We start from the raw sequence: 16,514 nt of genomic DNA, 5'->3' as shown, positions 1-16,514 counted from the left end.
GATTAAATAGAGGAAGAATAGAATTCCCAGTGTAATTAAAACCTCTAGTTCTTAAGTCCATTCAAGTTGTAACGATTTTTATTCCCATATAATAATGGTTTAGATTTATAAATTTCCAACCTCTCAAACAAACTTTCCTGCTTACGCGCGAACGAGCTTTGCTTATTAGTAGTTTTATTCTAGTTTAGTTCTTAAGACTGAGGAAAATGTAAAAATGCATATCTACAAACCTCTCTGCCTGACATAAACCAGTCATAGAAAGAAAAATTCACTTGAGTTAATGACGCTGCAAATGTTGTTGTTTTTTTTTTGTCATATGAAATGTTTTGGAAACGTGCATAGGTTCTTATATCATTACGGTTGGTTTGCAATTTTTTCTGTTAAGTGCCGCTTTCGCTAAGAGCGGTCCTCTCGACATTCACTACACAACAAATTGGCGACGAGGATGTCGAATTTCGAGGAAGGAGCTTTTCCGTCGTTAGATTTAACAGGCTCTTCATCATCTCAGGTCGCGGAACGTTGGCGACAATGGAAACGATCCTATCAGTATTAAATCGATGGCAAGGGAATCAAGAACGCTTCATTTAGCGGGTATGGCAGTCCAAGATATTTACGAAGATCTTCCAGATCCTGGGCCGGTCAATGCCGAGGAAGATAATGCATTTAAAGTGTGTCTTTCAAAGCTAGATGGTCATTTTTGAGCCGAGGACAACGTGCCATTTGAGCGGTATGTTCTTCGTCAACTTGCGCGGACACTGGAAAACCGCTGACAATTTCATGGTTCGGCTTCGTAAACAAGCCCGTCATTGCAATTTTGGCGAAGCCTTATGCGAAAACCTGCGAGACCAACCGATTAAGAAGCTGCCTGATGTCAAATTAAAGAAATTGCGGGATGTCAATAATATTACTTTGGAAGCTGCACTGGATAAAGTTTGAAAGTGGGAAGCCTCACGTGAGCGAGCTAACCTAATGGTCCCTTCAGTTTGAGAGCTAGGAGGAATCGCTAATGTGGTTGAACAAACTTCAGGAAATGGATTTAGAGGAAAACCTCGCAAAACATGTTTCAACTGTCTCGCATTAGTTTATAATACAAACGAACAAAGGGAGTAAGTTTCTAAAGAAACTGGTGCTGCGTCCGTGGGAGAGTATAACAGGGTAATTTAGTATTATCAACTGAGTTGATATCGTAAATTGGCCACCATAAATAGTTTAAAAGCTGACCTTTCGAGTGTTAGCCATTCGCCAATCGCTCTGACGAAGGGCTAACGCTCGAAACGTCAGCTTTTAAACTCTTTACGGTGGTCGATTTACTTTATCAACACAGTTGATAATACTTAACCAACCAGTGATAAACAAAGCTCTCTTTTTAAATCTAGCATTCCTGAGACTGAAATTTCCGGTGATTTAGTCTGTGTACAAAGTTGTTTACCTACACCAGTTCAAAATACTCGTGTTCAACTCATCGAAGTTCTAAATACTTGTCTACATCCAGTTTTTTAACTAAATAGCTGCAAAAAATAAATTACTTTATCTTGACTGGATTAAGTTTCCGTGCGCTTAGTGCAATAGGCTGCGCAAAGAAATTCCGTGCCAATAGTGGCAAGGTCTGAAACTTGGATTCAGAAAACTCCTGTCGTCCCTATTGGCTTTTTTCTTCGCTCAAAACAAAATTTGTCGCCTGTTTGTCGTTGACTGATCTTAGTACCAAATTTCAGCCAAATCTGTGAGGTTAAGTGGCTGCGATTTTATGAAAAAGTTCGAAAGTTACAAACTGTTATTTTATGTTTTGTTAAATAGGAGTCACCATTTGTTGTTAAAAAAGATTAGACGAAAGGATTTTTTCTCACAAATTTCGTTTTGCAACAGCATGAATTTAAGTCTCTTATCATGAAAATAAAGGGAGTGCACTTTAGATAATATCACTCGTAGCAGAAACGGAGGCACACAAAAGAAGGGAAAGCTATCAGTAGGTCATATTTTTCACTCGGTTTATGACTGATCCACTTTCGGTAAATTTTTCCTTTTCTTGCAAAAGATACAATGTCATCTACTTTTTGAATTTAATGTTTTATTTTTTTATCTATTTATTTACAAATTTGTCTATTGTATCATAAAAACTCTAAAAGCATCAACCTAACAATTCAACAACAGAAAAGAAGTTGGGTTAAAATTGGTTTCTTGTTAGCAAACTTTCTCCATTTGCTACTGAACCGATTGCAAGTACTTAAATATAAAACAGATCCGTGTTGTTGTTGTTTCATTTGTTTTGTTACTTTTTTTCTGCTTGGCGTTCAGTCTGTACCACAGTAACGCTTGTTACCTATAACTGGCTTATCAAGTTTGTAAATAAAGTAGGATCCACAGTTCTTGACAAAAATGTTTTTGAGGTTTTTGCAATAGTGGTTTTGTTTGCCACTAAAGCAGACCTTCCCGTAAACTTCACCATCTTCCACTGTAGGATGAGTACCATTCAACCAGCCTGACCAGACTGTACCACATCTGAATGCTGGCACACGTGTTGTTGGCATTTTTGTTCCTGCAGCTCCCACAAAACGATACCATCCCTCAGAGAGTTGTTTGTCACAAAAAAATGGTCCAGATTCCGGCGTTTTGTAATTTTTGTTTCGATTGGCTTCACTCAGGTTTAAGTAATGAAGGCAAGGATCGGCTACAAAGAAAAATGATCATTTTAAGAGCATTATAGTTATTAGAATCAGTCAGTGAGTTGACTGTCACACGACGCTGGTCCAGATAGCAGTATAATATAACTACTTCTTCTATTGGCATCGCTCACTTCTTTATACATATTACACGAATCGTTATAAAGTTTACTGAAATTGTATAACGATATCGGTATATGTAAGCAACAGTAATGTCAGAAAAAAAAATATGGAGTTCAACTTGGTGAAAGATCCCATGGATATGGTCCCCTTCTGTAAATTTCTGTGGGAATAAGAATCAAGTTGAAAGTTTTTTTACCTGAGCATAAGTGTCCATCCCCAGTAAATCCTTCTTTGCAGGTGCAATTATAAGACCCAACAGTTTTTGAGCAGTACGCATTGTCGTCACAGACGTTGTTGCTACCTGTGCACTCATCTATATCTAATTGGAAAGAAATCGAAAGAAAAATAACAAGGAGAGATTCCTTGGGCAGACAAGAAAGGGATATAGAATAAAAAACTCAGCGTAAATTGATTTTGCTTTTGCTAAACTCGCTTACCTTCCAATTTCATGTCGCAGTAAAGCAATTCTGCTTTCCCGGTGCCAGTTGGATCCAGCCAGTACATTTTACTGATTGTGTCTTTACCCTCGCTTAACTTTATCTCATGGCAAGATAACGCTGGCAATTCAGCAATAGAGCCTAAGGGGACTGCGATAAAGATTAAATCACATTTTCAGTGGCTATAAAAGTCACAGAAAAAATAAAGGGTAAAGACTCTCTCGGAAAAGATAGAGTTGGAGAAATATATTGGAGCTGTGAGCTATGATCAATATTGATCAAGATAATATATATTACTCTTTGAAAATTGATTCAATATGCAAGGTGAATTTTGCTCTAATGACTGGTATATGAGTATAAATGGAACATAAGTGTTTGAATACTTTGTGAATAAAGCATTTAAACACTTTTGCTCTCGGAGAGTTGAGGGTTTTTACAAGGAATCACTGAGAAAAATCTGCTCGTATAATGAATTACATTTGATACTTACTTCTGCCAATGAAGCGTCCCATGTAAAAGCGTGAATCGTCTGACTGGAAATTCTCGGGCCTTGCTTCCTTGGTTCGAGCGCTCAATTCACAGGACTTTTCACCAATCACAAAGTTGAAGCTTTGACATTTCGTTTCTCCCCTGCAGGTGATATCGCACTCATAAGGGGCTGTTACGGTGACCTTTTTGTAGACGAAGCCCTTGAGAGCCATGCCAAGCACGCTTACTTCTGTCTTGCATAGATCTTTAGCAGTAGCGAGGTCCATAGCATTCAAAGAGATCAGCAGGCTTAATAAGCAAGAAAACCACATCATTTCCTCGGATGCTGAAACTTCAAGGTATGGACAAATCAGTTAAATGCGCTTATAGTTTTATTTGTAGACCGTGGATTAAATGCAAATCAAGCCAAGTAAGCAAAAAAAAACACTGAATAGACAGACCAACAAACAAATAAACCGGATTGGACCCCCTACTCGCAATTTAGAAATCAAAACTCATTGGACCTCCTTCAAAATGCCCGCTCAAACGGTTTCTGTGGCAAGAGATTGCCTTTTAATGATGCTCCTCGTTTTCCGAACTTGAAAAGCGAATGAAGTCTGTATTATTGCAAATTTTTTAATGCTATTGTATTTTTATATCTTCTTGTTCCAAATAAAGTTTCTTGAACACTCTTGAGAGAATTCTCCAACGATCTTTAATTTCGACTTTACGACTTATTGAAAAAAATTAGACGAACGAGGCAAGCATCAAAGTTGCTCTGAGTTGCGACCATTGACAATGGCTGCCGGCGGGAAAATGTTGCTCGAACGCCTGAGCTAATGCCCGCTTGCGGCAAAAAAATTAGCTAACCTCTGCTCAAAATAAGCGCTCTCAGCATGGTGTGATGACCGTATTTAAGAACCACATATTGCGTGATCCAGTTCTCAGTCGCTTCCTTACTCGATGCAGAGCCTTTTTGAGTTGAAATTTGATTTTAAGATAACTTCTTGATTTTTTTTATATTTCGCTATGGAACTGTAACCCAGGATTGCAAACTTTAAAATATTGATGCATTGGGGAAATTCCTTTTTTAATCAGGTTAAAGAGTGGAGGTTGCTAGAACTTCAATATAAAATTTCCATTTTAAAAGAGATGCCCTGTGGTCACCAAATCCGACCGAAAAAATATTCGTCTTTAAGGAAATTAAGTCATGAAGATATCAATTCTTAAGACAGAAAAAAGTACGCTCCTACTGCAATATAAACTTTTCTCTTCCATTTATTCTCAAAAGAAATATTTGTTGACTTTGCCTTAATTATCAAAAATTGAAAAGGATGTTGCGTCGAATCATTCATCAAAAGTGAAATTAATTATTATGTTCTCCTAAAAACTTGCATCGACGCCATCAGTATCCTCATCAATATCCTCTACAAAAAATTTGCTGTTCTTCCTAAACATTACCTGGGCACTTTATAATTAAACGAAGCGAATTCGAATAAACTACGTTCTCGCACGCCATTTGGCAGAATCCATTTTTTCCATTTGTTTGTTTTAAGGCACCACAAAACTTTAAAACTTTTGAGAAAAGTAAAAAAGTTAAAACACCTTTGTACACCAGACCATCATCGTTTTTAAGGAAAATAAACACACCCTCAAGGGACGAAGATAAACGGTGTTAGTTTAGGAAGCATCCTTATAGGTAAAGTATTCATTTTGATTATAAAACGTTGTTAATGTAGACTTATAAAGCTGTTTAAAAAAATTCTTTGAAAAGAAGGGGAATATAGGAAAGGGTGTTTTTTTCTGTTAGTTTAAGAGAATTATAGGTATCTTTTCAATTTTACTATCTTACTACTTAGCAGAAAATAAGAAAATGCTCAGAACCATAGCATTTTCATGTCCTAATTTGTTTACATTCCTTTTTTTGGTTTTTTTCTTTCAGAAATGAAGAAGTATTATGTTCCAAATGATTTAAAGGTAGTATTTCATCTTTTGAGTTTTAAATTGATAGGATCAAGGAAAACTGGCTTACCAAACACGTTTTCTCCAGAGTTGTTAGTGAGGATTTCAAAACCTCTTGACAAATGATGCTGTCATCCAAGTTCATCCTCTTATAACTATCATTAGAGTCACAATGGTTAACAAAAAAGTCAATAATAATTCATTTCTAGTTCCTGTGTGGTCCTTGAGATTATGGATACGTTGCTTTTTTCAGTCTTATTTCAATTCTGTAGAACTTATTAATAAATTACCAAGTTTTCGTTGTCATTTGAATGTCTTGACTGTTAGTTAAGGTAAAAAAATGTAGTGTAATCAATATTCTGAGAGAGTGGTCATCAGCATTAGCTTAAAAGAAGAAAGTTAATCTTTATCACATCGAACCTCTTCACGGGTTTCTTAATGTATTTTACTCACGTATGAAGCATGTTTGTATCACCAGAAGGTTATAAATTATTTCGCACTGACACGAGTCAAAGAGTCCTGGAAATTTAATCAACTTACACAATGGAAGTCTTACAATCCATTAGAGACCATGAAATGATATATGTTGAAATTACATGGAAGTAAAGGCGTCCTGTATTCTTAAAATATGAATGGAGAGAACCCCTGCACGTCTTGAAGTAAATCCATGTTATTTAAGTTTGAAAAAAAAGACTAGATATTCCAGTTCTGCGAAATTATCCAAAATCGAAGACAGCTTTTGTATATTGTAAGAACTTTGGAAAACTTCTATGTGAAAGCAATCATGAATGAAAAGCGTTAAGTCATCCCGGTTTTTATGAGTGAAATAATGAATTCAGATTGAAATGCATAATTTATCTTCATAGGGCTAAGATCACAGTAGACTACCATCAACTTCGTTCATGTTTCTTTTCTCCTTCCTTTCTATCAATGCCACAATCGGCAACGGCTGTATGCGTCTGCAGTTGCAGTTGCAGTAACGGATGAGCGAAAGCTTTTGAGGTGTTACTGATCAACATTTGCCGGTTTCCGACGATGTTTATATAGCGGCCGTTACAGCAGACAATTTTTTAGGCCAGTAATTGAAAGATAACGGCTCGCTCTCGAGTATTTCTCGGGATTATGTTTATTATATATCTTATCTCGGAAACTTCGAATTAGATTTTTAATGACGGATCGCATATGAAGAGAGTAGTAAATCGTGAGGTTATTTTCCATAACTCTTAAAAACGGAAACGACGCCTTTCTTCTCATAACAATCGTGCTCGCCCTGAAGGAATAAAGAAATTATTCTTTATAAGCCCGCACTAAACGACGTCATAAATAATTGATCATCAGCTCTGATGGGCTGTTAAACATGTCGAACCTCTGCTCAAAATAGGTGCTCTTAAACGGTAAAGTGTACCGGTGTGTTGCCATGTTGTAGTAGAGTCCTCTTGCTGAGACTGCAACATACAACAACCCACATACAACTCACCGTAGTGCGGCGCAGCTTAGTTTTTTTTTTTTTGCTTCTTTGCGAAATACAAAGGCAGAGACCTTCATGTTTTGAAATTGGAGTTTGTTCACTAGCTTTGCAGCCGTGACCAAAAATAGACACCCGCTAAAATTACTGAGAGCACTGTCATCGTGAAAAATTTTTTATTGAATGAAAATAATACACGGAATATTTTGGAGATCATTTTAAAAACAACTGTAAAAATATTCCTAGTTATTTTAGTCTAAAAAGCATAGAATTTAACGGTAAATGTCGCAGTTCTTCTGCAGCAGAAGGAAAGCTTGGTAACTTCTTCATGTTAATTCCAAAGGCATTTTGACTCTTTAAAATTCATCAACCGTTATTACTAAATTTTAAACGACTTTTCAAGTATAGCGGACCATGTATATCATATTGAGGGGTACAAAGAGAGAAGAATCTCACGCACCGCGCAACCATTAACGTGATAAAGGAGTGATTTTCACTTTCTAAAGGCTGTTTGGTATACAATAACTAAACCTCTAACTCCTAGCGTGATGCTCGGTTAGGGGCTTTGGGTATCTAGATCTCCGGTGTACTCTCCTCGTAAGTGAGAGGTATTTTCATATCACAATAAGGGATATAATACTGTTTTCTTTTTCCGCAGGTATTGGAATGTAAATTTTCTCAATAAATTTGTGACCATTACGACTGGTTTAAGCCATTGGATTTTTTCCAACGAGTGTCTATGAATTGGTTCAACGCTTCTAAATACTAAAGCATAATAGCTACGTCAAATTTGTGCGTAATTTTCGTGGGCTTTTATATTTTGATGCTCTTCCTTCTGTTTTTTTTTCTTACTTCAAAAAACCAAAAAAACACACAAACACACACACAAACAAAAACCCTCAAAACTATGAGTTTGAGAGCTTAACCAACGCTGTCATCTGAATAACGATTCTAAATAAATGGAATAGATATCCGTTTGTCTACAATCTATTTTGTCTTTACTTTGTGATCAACCTGGTACCTGGTTGATATTACGTATATGTTTTTTATTACTTGCTACTAAAAGCACTTAATTTGATGGCATAATTGAACACTTCGTCAGCAGCTTGAAAATCTGACAGCAGTATCAATGATCATGTTAAAAGTGAAGTACGCTACATGTTGAATCCCTGATCCTGTTATTGCGTGAATTAAATTTGCTTCACATTCAGCGTGTACCTGCCAATGATGTTTAAGATCGAGACGACAGAATAACTCCGTTCTATGTTAAAAACCTCATACACATGTACCTACGGAGCGATTTACGATTGCTCTTTACATCCAGGAAGTGAAATAACAATGTTAATCGGCTTTCATGAGTAAAATACATTTAATCATGATTGCTATTGTTCCAACATTGCAAAAATCTTACGAATATTTCGTGGGTTTACAGAGAGCAGTAAAACTGCATCATGTAAAACCTTGTGTAAAGTTTTCTTAAATCATTTTAATTACTATTAAGAGTTGATTTGTATTCGTTCACGACGAAGCGTAGAATAATACCTCCCCCGGATGTGATTGGCGGATCATATGTCAAGTCTACGAAATTTACCGCTACATTCAACCTGAGCTACAAAATATAAATTTCATCGCCTCAAAAAAAAAACAAATGATACCTTCACAATTAAAACCATAACCGACATATGTAGGATTGCAAGAACAGTTGTATGAGCCCTAGGTATTAATGCAAGACGCATTCGGATGGCAGTTGTACAGTTTAATGGAATGAGCTTCACTGCATTCGTCAATGTTTTAAAGAGAACATACTCAGTGATATATATAAATATATTATAGAAATATAGAAATATAAAACATATAAGCATGGTTTACTTGTGAAAAATGATTCTGTTTGATGCTGGAGCTAATCTAACTAGGCGTGTAAATGGAATGTCTATTTGCTTTGTCGGGGAGAGGTGACAATCGAAACGCGCTAAAGTTCGTATGCTAATCTAATAATGTACCTTGGCATGACTTTCCGTCCCCAGTATATCCCTCCTTACAGGTACAAAAGTGAGAACCTTTGGTGTTGGTGCAGTTTGCATTCTCATCACAAGCATGGTCGCTGCGTTCATCGACATCTACAAGTAAATATGATGTAAAAAAAGGGCAATTAAATAGAGAGAAAAAAATAAACAGAACGTAGAAAAATTGGGCTCAAATATAACTTAGTTGTCACCTAACTAGAATGTCTGTTGCAGTCGTACCTTTCTCTCAGTAAATACTGTGAAAAATTTCATACTTCACAAGCTTAAGCTATTCTTGACACTTGATCTTCAATCTATCATTCCTTATAATTGCAGTTGCACGAGGAACAGAAGTTGAGATGCGTGACGAAAGAGCTCATGTGAAAATAGTTATCGGAAAAAGTGTATTCTTATGAAGTGTTCAACGAATTCTTTAAAATTTAAAGAATTGGAAATCCTAGCTGAAATGTTCTCTTTAAGTTCGTTTTTCCTAGTAAATAAAGCAACAAAACCCAAGACTACAACAGCAGAGTCCAACCTCTCGATTTTCTTTCGCATCAACCTTTTATTTCGAACTTAAAAAACACCAAAAGAAACGCAAGAGTTAAAAAAATACATTAAAAGATGGTCATAAAAGTTACAACATGTACCTTGGCAACGTTTTCCATCTTCAGTGTAGCCTTTCTTACAGGTGCAGTGAGAGCCACCAATGTTAGTACAGTTTGCTTTCACATCACACATATGGCTTCCATTGCTGCATTCATCGATATCTGAAGTGATGCATGAGGGGTAACTTTGTCCGGCAATCATTCAATTCATTATTGAACATGTTCTTGGTTACTCATTCAGTTATTAATGTCTAAAGTCATTGCATGTACCGTGACATGATTGTCCATCCCCAATGTATCCATCCGTACAGGTACAGTTATGAGAGCCATTGGTGTCTGTGCACTTTGCATTCACATCGCAAACATGGATTTTATCGCTGCATTCATCGACATCTATAAGCAAAAGTGTTCGCAATGATGATGATCAAAGTGATGGTCACGAGGATGATTTTGGTTGATGATGGTGATTTGTGGTCAATGATGTTAGCGATGAATTATTTTGGTTTAATTTATTTCTGTCTGACAATCAAAAATATCTGCATAACATAGTGTTAGACTTGTTTCCTTTTGCCTCTGATACAAGTGTTTGACATAACCCTACTGTAATGCTGCATTCATCAATTACGTCATTACTATAAATTCTGCTTTATTGCTGCACTCGCAATCATGATGAGACCTCGCATAGGGGTGAGCTAAAACAGTCAATGGAAAAACATATTCATGGTCATCTTTGATGATGAAAATTAAGTGTACCTGAACATGAGTGTCTATCGCCATTGTATCCCGCTTTACAAGTGCATTTGTAAGAGCCATACGTGTTAGTGCAGTTTGCATTCACATCGCAGTCACTAATGTTGTATTGACATTCATTCAAATCCAGAAATTAGAATAGAAGCAATGGCTAATATAAAACGGAGTGAGAAGGGTATCCACTCTAAAAAAATGATACTAACCAACAAATAATAGTGATAAAAGTAAAATACTATTCATATAATTTTGTGGTTAAAAATAAGTTAACACGTTAAGAAAATTGTAAGACCTACCCCCGCTAGCCATATCACAGTTAATCAATATTGCCTTCCAAGTGACTGTTGGATCCAGCCAATACTTGCCGCTGACAGTTTTTTCACCTTCACTCGCCTTTATTTCGAGACAGGATATCGGCGGTAATTTATGAATAGAACCCAAAGGAGATGCAGTAAAAAAATGAGGTTTTTTTTTTTTTTTACTATTTCGTAATCACAAGTGAGAGGGAACAAGGTTTGCTAAGAGTGGAGAAAATCTAGAGAAACAAAAATCCACTTCTGATCATGATTTCTTACCTCTCCGGGTCAATCGCCTGATGTAAAACCATGAGGGCGCTGAAAGGAAATTGACATCGCAGAGGTGAGGAGCTGCCACTGACCATCTTTTTAAGACAGAGCGCTTGAGAGGCATTCCTTGTATGTTTACTTCGGTTCTGCATCGATCATTAGTTGTGGCAAACTATATAGTAGAAGTGAGGAAAAGGAATCTGAAATTGCGGAATAGCCAATACATACCTCTTTGCTTGTATTAAACCTGAAAATAACGAGGATAGGACCCTACTAGTAGATGTTATACTCTTGCCTGACGACAGTCTACCTTGAAAAGGAAAAAAACGAGGTTTCTTTTAAAAAAACTGTCACGAACCATTTGCAGACATGATAATCATAATACCTGCAAATTTTGATTAAGGCATAGTTTATATTGTGAGTACACACTGTAAATGATACTCGATAGCGTGCCGATTTCAAGGAAGAATATCAAGCAAGATTTTAAGCCGCAGTAGATTATCTGAGTTTTGCAAACTGTTTTCAGATTTTGCTAGATGATAATTTTTTTTTTCTCAGAGGGCACGGTAACGAATCCCGTAATATGATTGGTTCTTAGCAGGGTCTGCATCTTCCTATGAGCCGACAAATAACTTAGTAATCTTCTCTTTTCTCTCTCTCAAATCACTTTGGTTCGCAGTAAAACATTGGTTTCGAAATGAGTTTGTGTAAGTAAAAGTGTCATTAAATTGGTTCACGAGCGGCCTAAAAACCGTCTGTTCATAATTTTAATCCTTCACAAAAAGTACCTGGAAAGTTAAACCGATAGAACTTTCATTCATCTAAAATCTGAATTTCTCAAACAATTTGTTCCTAGTGAAAAGGCGAGCGAGGTTATCAGTTACACTACAAAGATACTTTCGGTGAGTCTTTCCAAGTCCGTTCAGTTCGGTCAGTTTTACCGTTAATTGCACAACAGAAAATGAAGGAACTCAATGAGAAAAAGCCGCATTAAATCCCTTTGTGTCAAGTTGAAGTGTCTCATTCGAATTTAGTTCTTTGTGGAGGAAAGACCAGATTTACACATACCATTGCGGTAAACAAACAAGCAAATTCTCACAACTTCAAAATGGCTTAAAAAATTTGAATTTACTTACAATTACTTTGCTAGCCATCTACTTACTGAACAATGGTAAATCTTCGTACATTAATTAATCGTCGATGAGATTTAATAATAATTTCCGTAAGATCATTGACTGTTTTTGAAGGAAAAATTTTCGCGACTGCCCTAACCAAACTAGTTCCGTTGTTTTTTTCAAAATTGTACTTGCGTTTTTCTTGACTTATACTTCTTTAAATGATGATTTTTCAAAGTTTGTGAAAACCATTTAAATCACCTTTATCATTACAGAAACAAAAACGTTTCGGTGAAGTCTCTCTCGTCTAATTTGCATTACCTCTAATTTAACTACCATTTACTCACCCAAACGGTTTATGGAAGATCTTGCTGTTATTACAGCCCTAAATCATCCGGGTTCTTTTGGAGAGAATTTCGTTATGTTTAAGGAAAAAAGGTAAAAATGTTGTTCACCCGCCTAGGTCGGTTCGTATTGGAAAAAAATGTGCCCGAGGTCTTGAGTCCGATATGGACCTCTGAAAGCTGGCGAATAACACATATTTATTACTCAAAGGAATTCCTCGTCCAATTCGCGGAATCATTTCCTGTAACGGGGCGGACGCTGATATTAATCGATACTAACTACACCGCGTCGGAGAAATGTTTTATGTCAACGAAACCTCCAAGCGCCTATCAATCTTTATATATTTTATTACATTTGAAAGCTCTTAAAAACTAAAATACAATGAGCAAAAATAAAGTTATTACCATACAATCTAAGCTAATCGAAATGTCCTAGACTCGAGCACGCGGGGCGTGCCCACAGATGAATCTTAAAAACACATATCCTAATGGAAACAAAACTGCATTTGATTGCACACGTTTCGGTATCTAAAAGCAAAGATAAACTCTAGTATTTCGAATCTATCTTTAACGTTAAACACGTCCGTACTCTTCACATGATTTCTGTACCGTTTACATGACTCTCCAAGTTGTTCTCTAGAGGTAAAAAGTCGTCTTGTCAATTATTTGTTTGGATGTAGTTTGTTTTTAATTTTTTAGTTCCATTTTTGCTTTTCAGTTCCATTCGAGAAAGCAAAGATAATAAGGTTGGATGTGGTCTCATTCCTATATCAGTTCAGAGTTGCGTCTTGAAAGAGGACTGAAAAACCTTTGAAATGATTGTTTTATCAATATTTGCCCTTCTGCTGCTACACGAATGTGCCAAGCTGTGATGAACAATTTAGGGTTTGTTGGTAAAAGATAAGGGCAGGCTCATTTGAAGTCCTCAATAAAATATTTTGCACTATATGTTTGGAAGTAAACGCTTGGAATTGTATATTTAATTTACCAAAACACGGAGAAAGCACGTTCGATTATCTTTGTATTAGTATGGAGAACAACATTTTTCCTCATATCAATGATGACAGAGAATTTCACTTACTCTGAAAAGGAATAACGGATGGGTACACTCAATTATTCCTGATAGCCCCCGCACTCACTAACGTCAGGGAGACTTGATTATCAGCTCTCAAAAGTCTAAAAGATATATAACTCACCTCTTTTCAAAAACGAGTGCCCTCAAACATTTCAGAATGATGTGTTGAAATATTTAAGTATACCCTATTGAAATTAGATCCGCACTTTGCGTCAAATCGTTGCCAAGAGGCTTGGTTTCTTAATGCATAGCCTTTGTGCATTGAAACTTGAGTCCATGAAAAGTCCGCAATAAATTTGTTTGAACTATGGTTCCGTGACTAAAAATTATGAATTTGAAATATTGCTGCATTAAGGACACTTATTTTTTATCACTTAAGAGAATGGAAATTGCCCGAACCTCCTTATGAGGTTTCTATCGTAGGAAAGACGCCTGGCGGACGCCGATGACAACCGACTGAGAACACCTGTGTGGCTTGAAGATGATTAAGTCCTGAAGATTCCACTTCTCAAAGCAGAAACAAAGTATAATCGGTTAAGAAATTTGAGCTTTATTCTCTTACTATTTATTCCAAAAAAAAAAACTTTTTGACTGAACTCAGTTATCAACAATTGAGCGATGAGTTACCACCAATCATTTATCCAAAGTTAACCTCATGATTCCGTCCTTGCCGAAACTTACATGAACGCTCTAAATCTCTTTTCTTGTAGTCTTAAAGTCCTAATAAGTGTGGTGTAGTTTTTTTGGGAAAATATATTTTTAGTTTTCGAGAAATGATTTTTTTTCGTTCGACCGCTCAATATGCAAATTTTCACCGTGAATATTACCCGAGTTGTATAACATCATGTAACGAATAAACTTGACCTCCGGTATTCCTTTGTTTTATTATCCTAACTTAATCTTCTGTCATTACTGGAGCTGGCAAAGTAATATATATTTTTTGGTAAATATTTTTGTCGGACGTACTTTTCCTATGTCGAAAAGTAACATCAAAACAAAGACAGTTTTAACAATGACCGATAGTCACGCAATAATTTATACTGACACAAATGCGTATTTACCCTTTTTAGCGATGTTTGTTTCATTGAAAATATTAGAATATATGCCTTTTTTGGTCGCAAATTGATGTTTCAGTGGCAGTGAAGCAGTTAAAAGCGGGTTTTTGCTTCAACGCTATTGAAATTCATAGTATTTACTTTTTAGACAAGAGAGCAAGGTATGATGCTCTGGGAATAAAAACTTTTAGGGACTTTCTACATGATATCGGAATGAATTTTGTTCAAGAACGAGTTCATACCGGCTGCCACATGATACCAGAGTAACGTTCATTCGAAACGAGTCATTTCGGAATGAGTTTATTGGGGTTTCATTCCAGAACGAAACACTCATTCTTGTACCTTTATGATAAAAACGCGGTACGACTCTTATATCAGTATAAATACTCTTTAAGAGCGAGGGAAGCATAGAAAAAGACGGAAAAGGAATTAAATAATTGTTTTTACAGGCTAAATTATCTTGCATGTAAACGTGGTATGAAATTAATTTCATTCCGGAACGAAACTCAGTTTGGAATTGTGTAAAAGCTATCTTAGGGACGGAACATTAGAGGTGGGAAGCGACGGGGGCTAATAACTTTTTTTTTCACGGGGGGGGGGGGGGGGGGGCAAATCTTTGTTTTTAGGTGCTGGCCGGGGGAGGGAGAAGTCGATCGGAAATGGGTAAGGATGCTTGTCGTACCTTTTAGGGGGCAAAAGAAAAACCAGAGACCTAGCTGGTACGTTTTAGGGCCTTTTCCGCTCAATAAAATACCTGAAATAAGCATTACTAAGGCGATTTTAATGATCTGACTTGAGCCTCTAGAGCACATCGATCACGGAATTTTTATTTTTGGGATCTTTCCATTTTTGGCTTTTGAATTGGTACTTTTTAGGAGTAGACATCAATTGTTGCCACTCCCACACAGATAAGACTCGCGTACCTTTTATAATTTTGTAGAAGTCGTTTTCGAAATTCCCGGCGCGCACCCCCGCCCTGTTATGTAAATGTGTCCTCCGGGGGTGATGATACGTGCAGCATACTTGAAATTTAGCAAGTTAATGACGCTGCAAATGTGACAATTTTTTTTTTGTCATCTAACGTGTTCAAATTCTTTTTATCCTTACTTTACTTAAATTTATAATGTAGGTTGCGCCCAAATTATACCACTTGAGAATTTCTCGCGTTTATTCCAACCCCTTTGTCACCACAATATGGTATGGCATTATATAGTTTGTTTAAAAATGAGAGACATGACAGGTCCTAAAGTTATTAATGACCATCATTTGAATAAAAAACTTGTATACTAATGAAGACCCGCTTTCATGTTTTTCTAGGTTGCTTGTTCCTTTTTATCCGAGGCTGCTCAATCTTTTTAACATCGTCTTAGTGTGACATGGGACTGAACAATAGAAGGGAAATTTTGAACAAAATTTTATTTTAAATGACTAAATTTAGTTAGAATTGTGAGATTATAATAACGTCTAGTCCTAAAGAATCTTCAGTGGGGTATCCAGACCTTGAGCTAAGGGGAGGCGTGGTTTTTTGTTGCTTGCCCTACCGGCTTTTCATCCTTCTGCGATTCTCATTCTTTTTTTACCCAAAACAAAAGGGGGGCCCCTCCCCTAAATCTGCTACTGATCTTTTATTTGAATTTGAATTTTAGACCATGCACAGGTGGTCTAAATGCAAAAATTTCAAACGAACTTTTCTGTGCAATCTTTACATCTTTGTTTTGTTTTTACTGCTAAGAACTACAGAAATTCGAAAAAAATGTAATAATAGAATTGTGAAATTATTTCGAAAAAAGCGTCTGGGACTTGGTGTTTGTCTCAGTCTAGTGACTCGAATTTTGAAGCGTACTCATTTAGCGTCACTCTTAGGGTCCTGCTCAAAATTCGAGATG

The 16,514-nt window shown here is 36.5% G+C and overlaps 1 protein-coding gene across 2 annotated transcripts; it reads right to left on the bottom strand.

The window, feature by feature from the left end:
* Positions 1-2,051: 2,051 nt before the first annotated feature.
* Positions 2,052-9,217, bottom strand: LOC149053304 (uncharacterized). 2 transcript variants are annotated; one of them, XM_089190137.1, is made up of 5 exons: positions 9,116-9,217; positions 3,711-4,040; positions 3,221-3,370; positions 2,980-3,102; positions 2,052-2,668 (listed from the first exon to the last, which is right to left on the bottom strand). In XM_089190137.1, exons 2-5 carry the CDS (start codon positions 4,021-4,023, stop codon positions 2,292-2,294), a joined length of 963 nt encoding a protein of 320 aa, XP_089046263.1. In that variant the 5' UTR covers positions 4,024-4,040; positions 9,116-9,217; the 3' UTR covers positions 2,052-2,291. The 2 variants fall into 2 exon arrangements, with proteins under 2 accessions (XP_089046263.1, XP_089046260.1); XM_089190134.1 differs by lacking the exon at positions 9,116-9,217 and adding an exon at positions 5,721-5,767.
* Between the last annotated feature and the right edge of the window lie 7,297 nt (positions 9,218-16,514).

The sequence above is a fragment of the Pocillopora damicornis genome, chromosome 1 (assembly GCF_964200805.1).
Source record: "Pocillopora damicornis chromosome 1, jaPocDami1.2, whole genome shotgun sequence".
Lineage (NCBI taxonomy): Eukaryota > Metazoa > Cnidaria > Anthozoa > Scleractinia > Pocilloporidae > Pocillopora > Pocillopora damicornis.
This window is presented reverse-complemented; position numbering and strand designations above follow the sequence as displayed.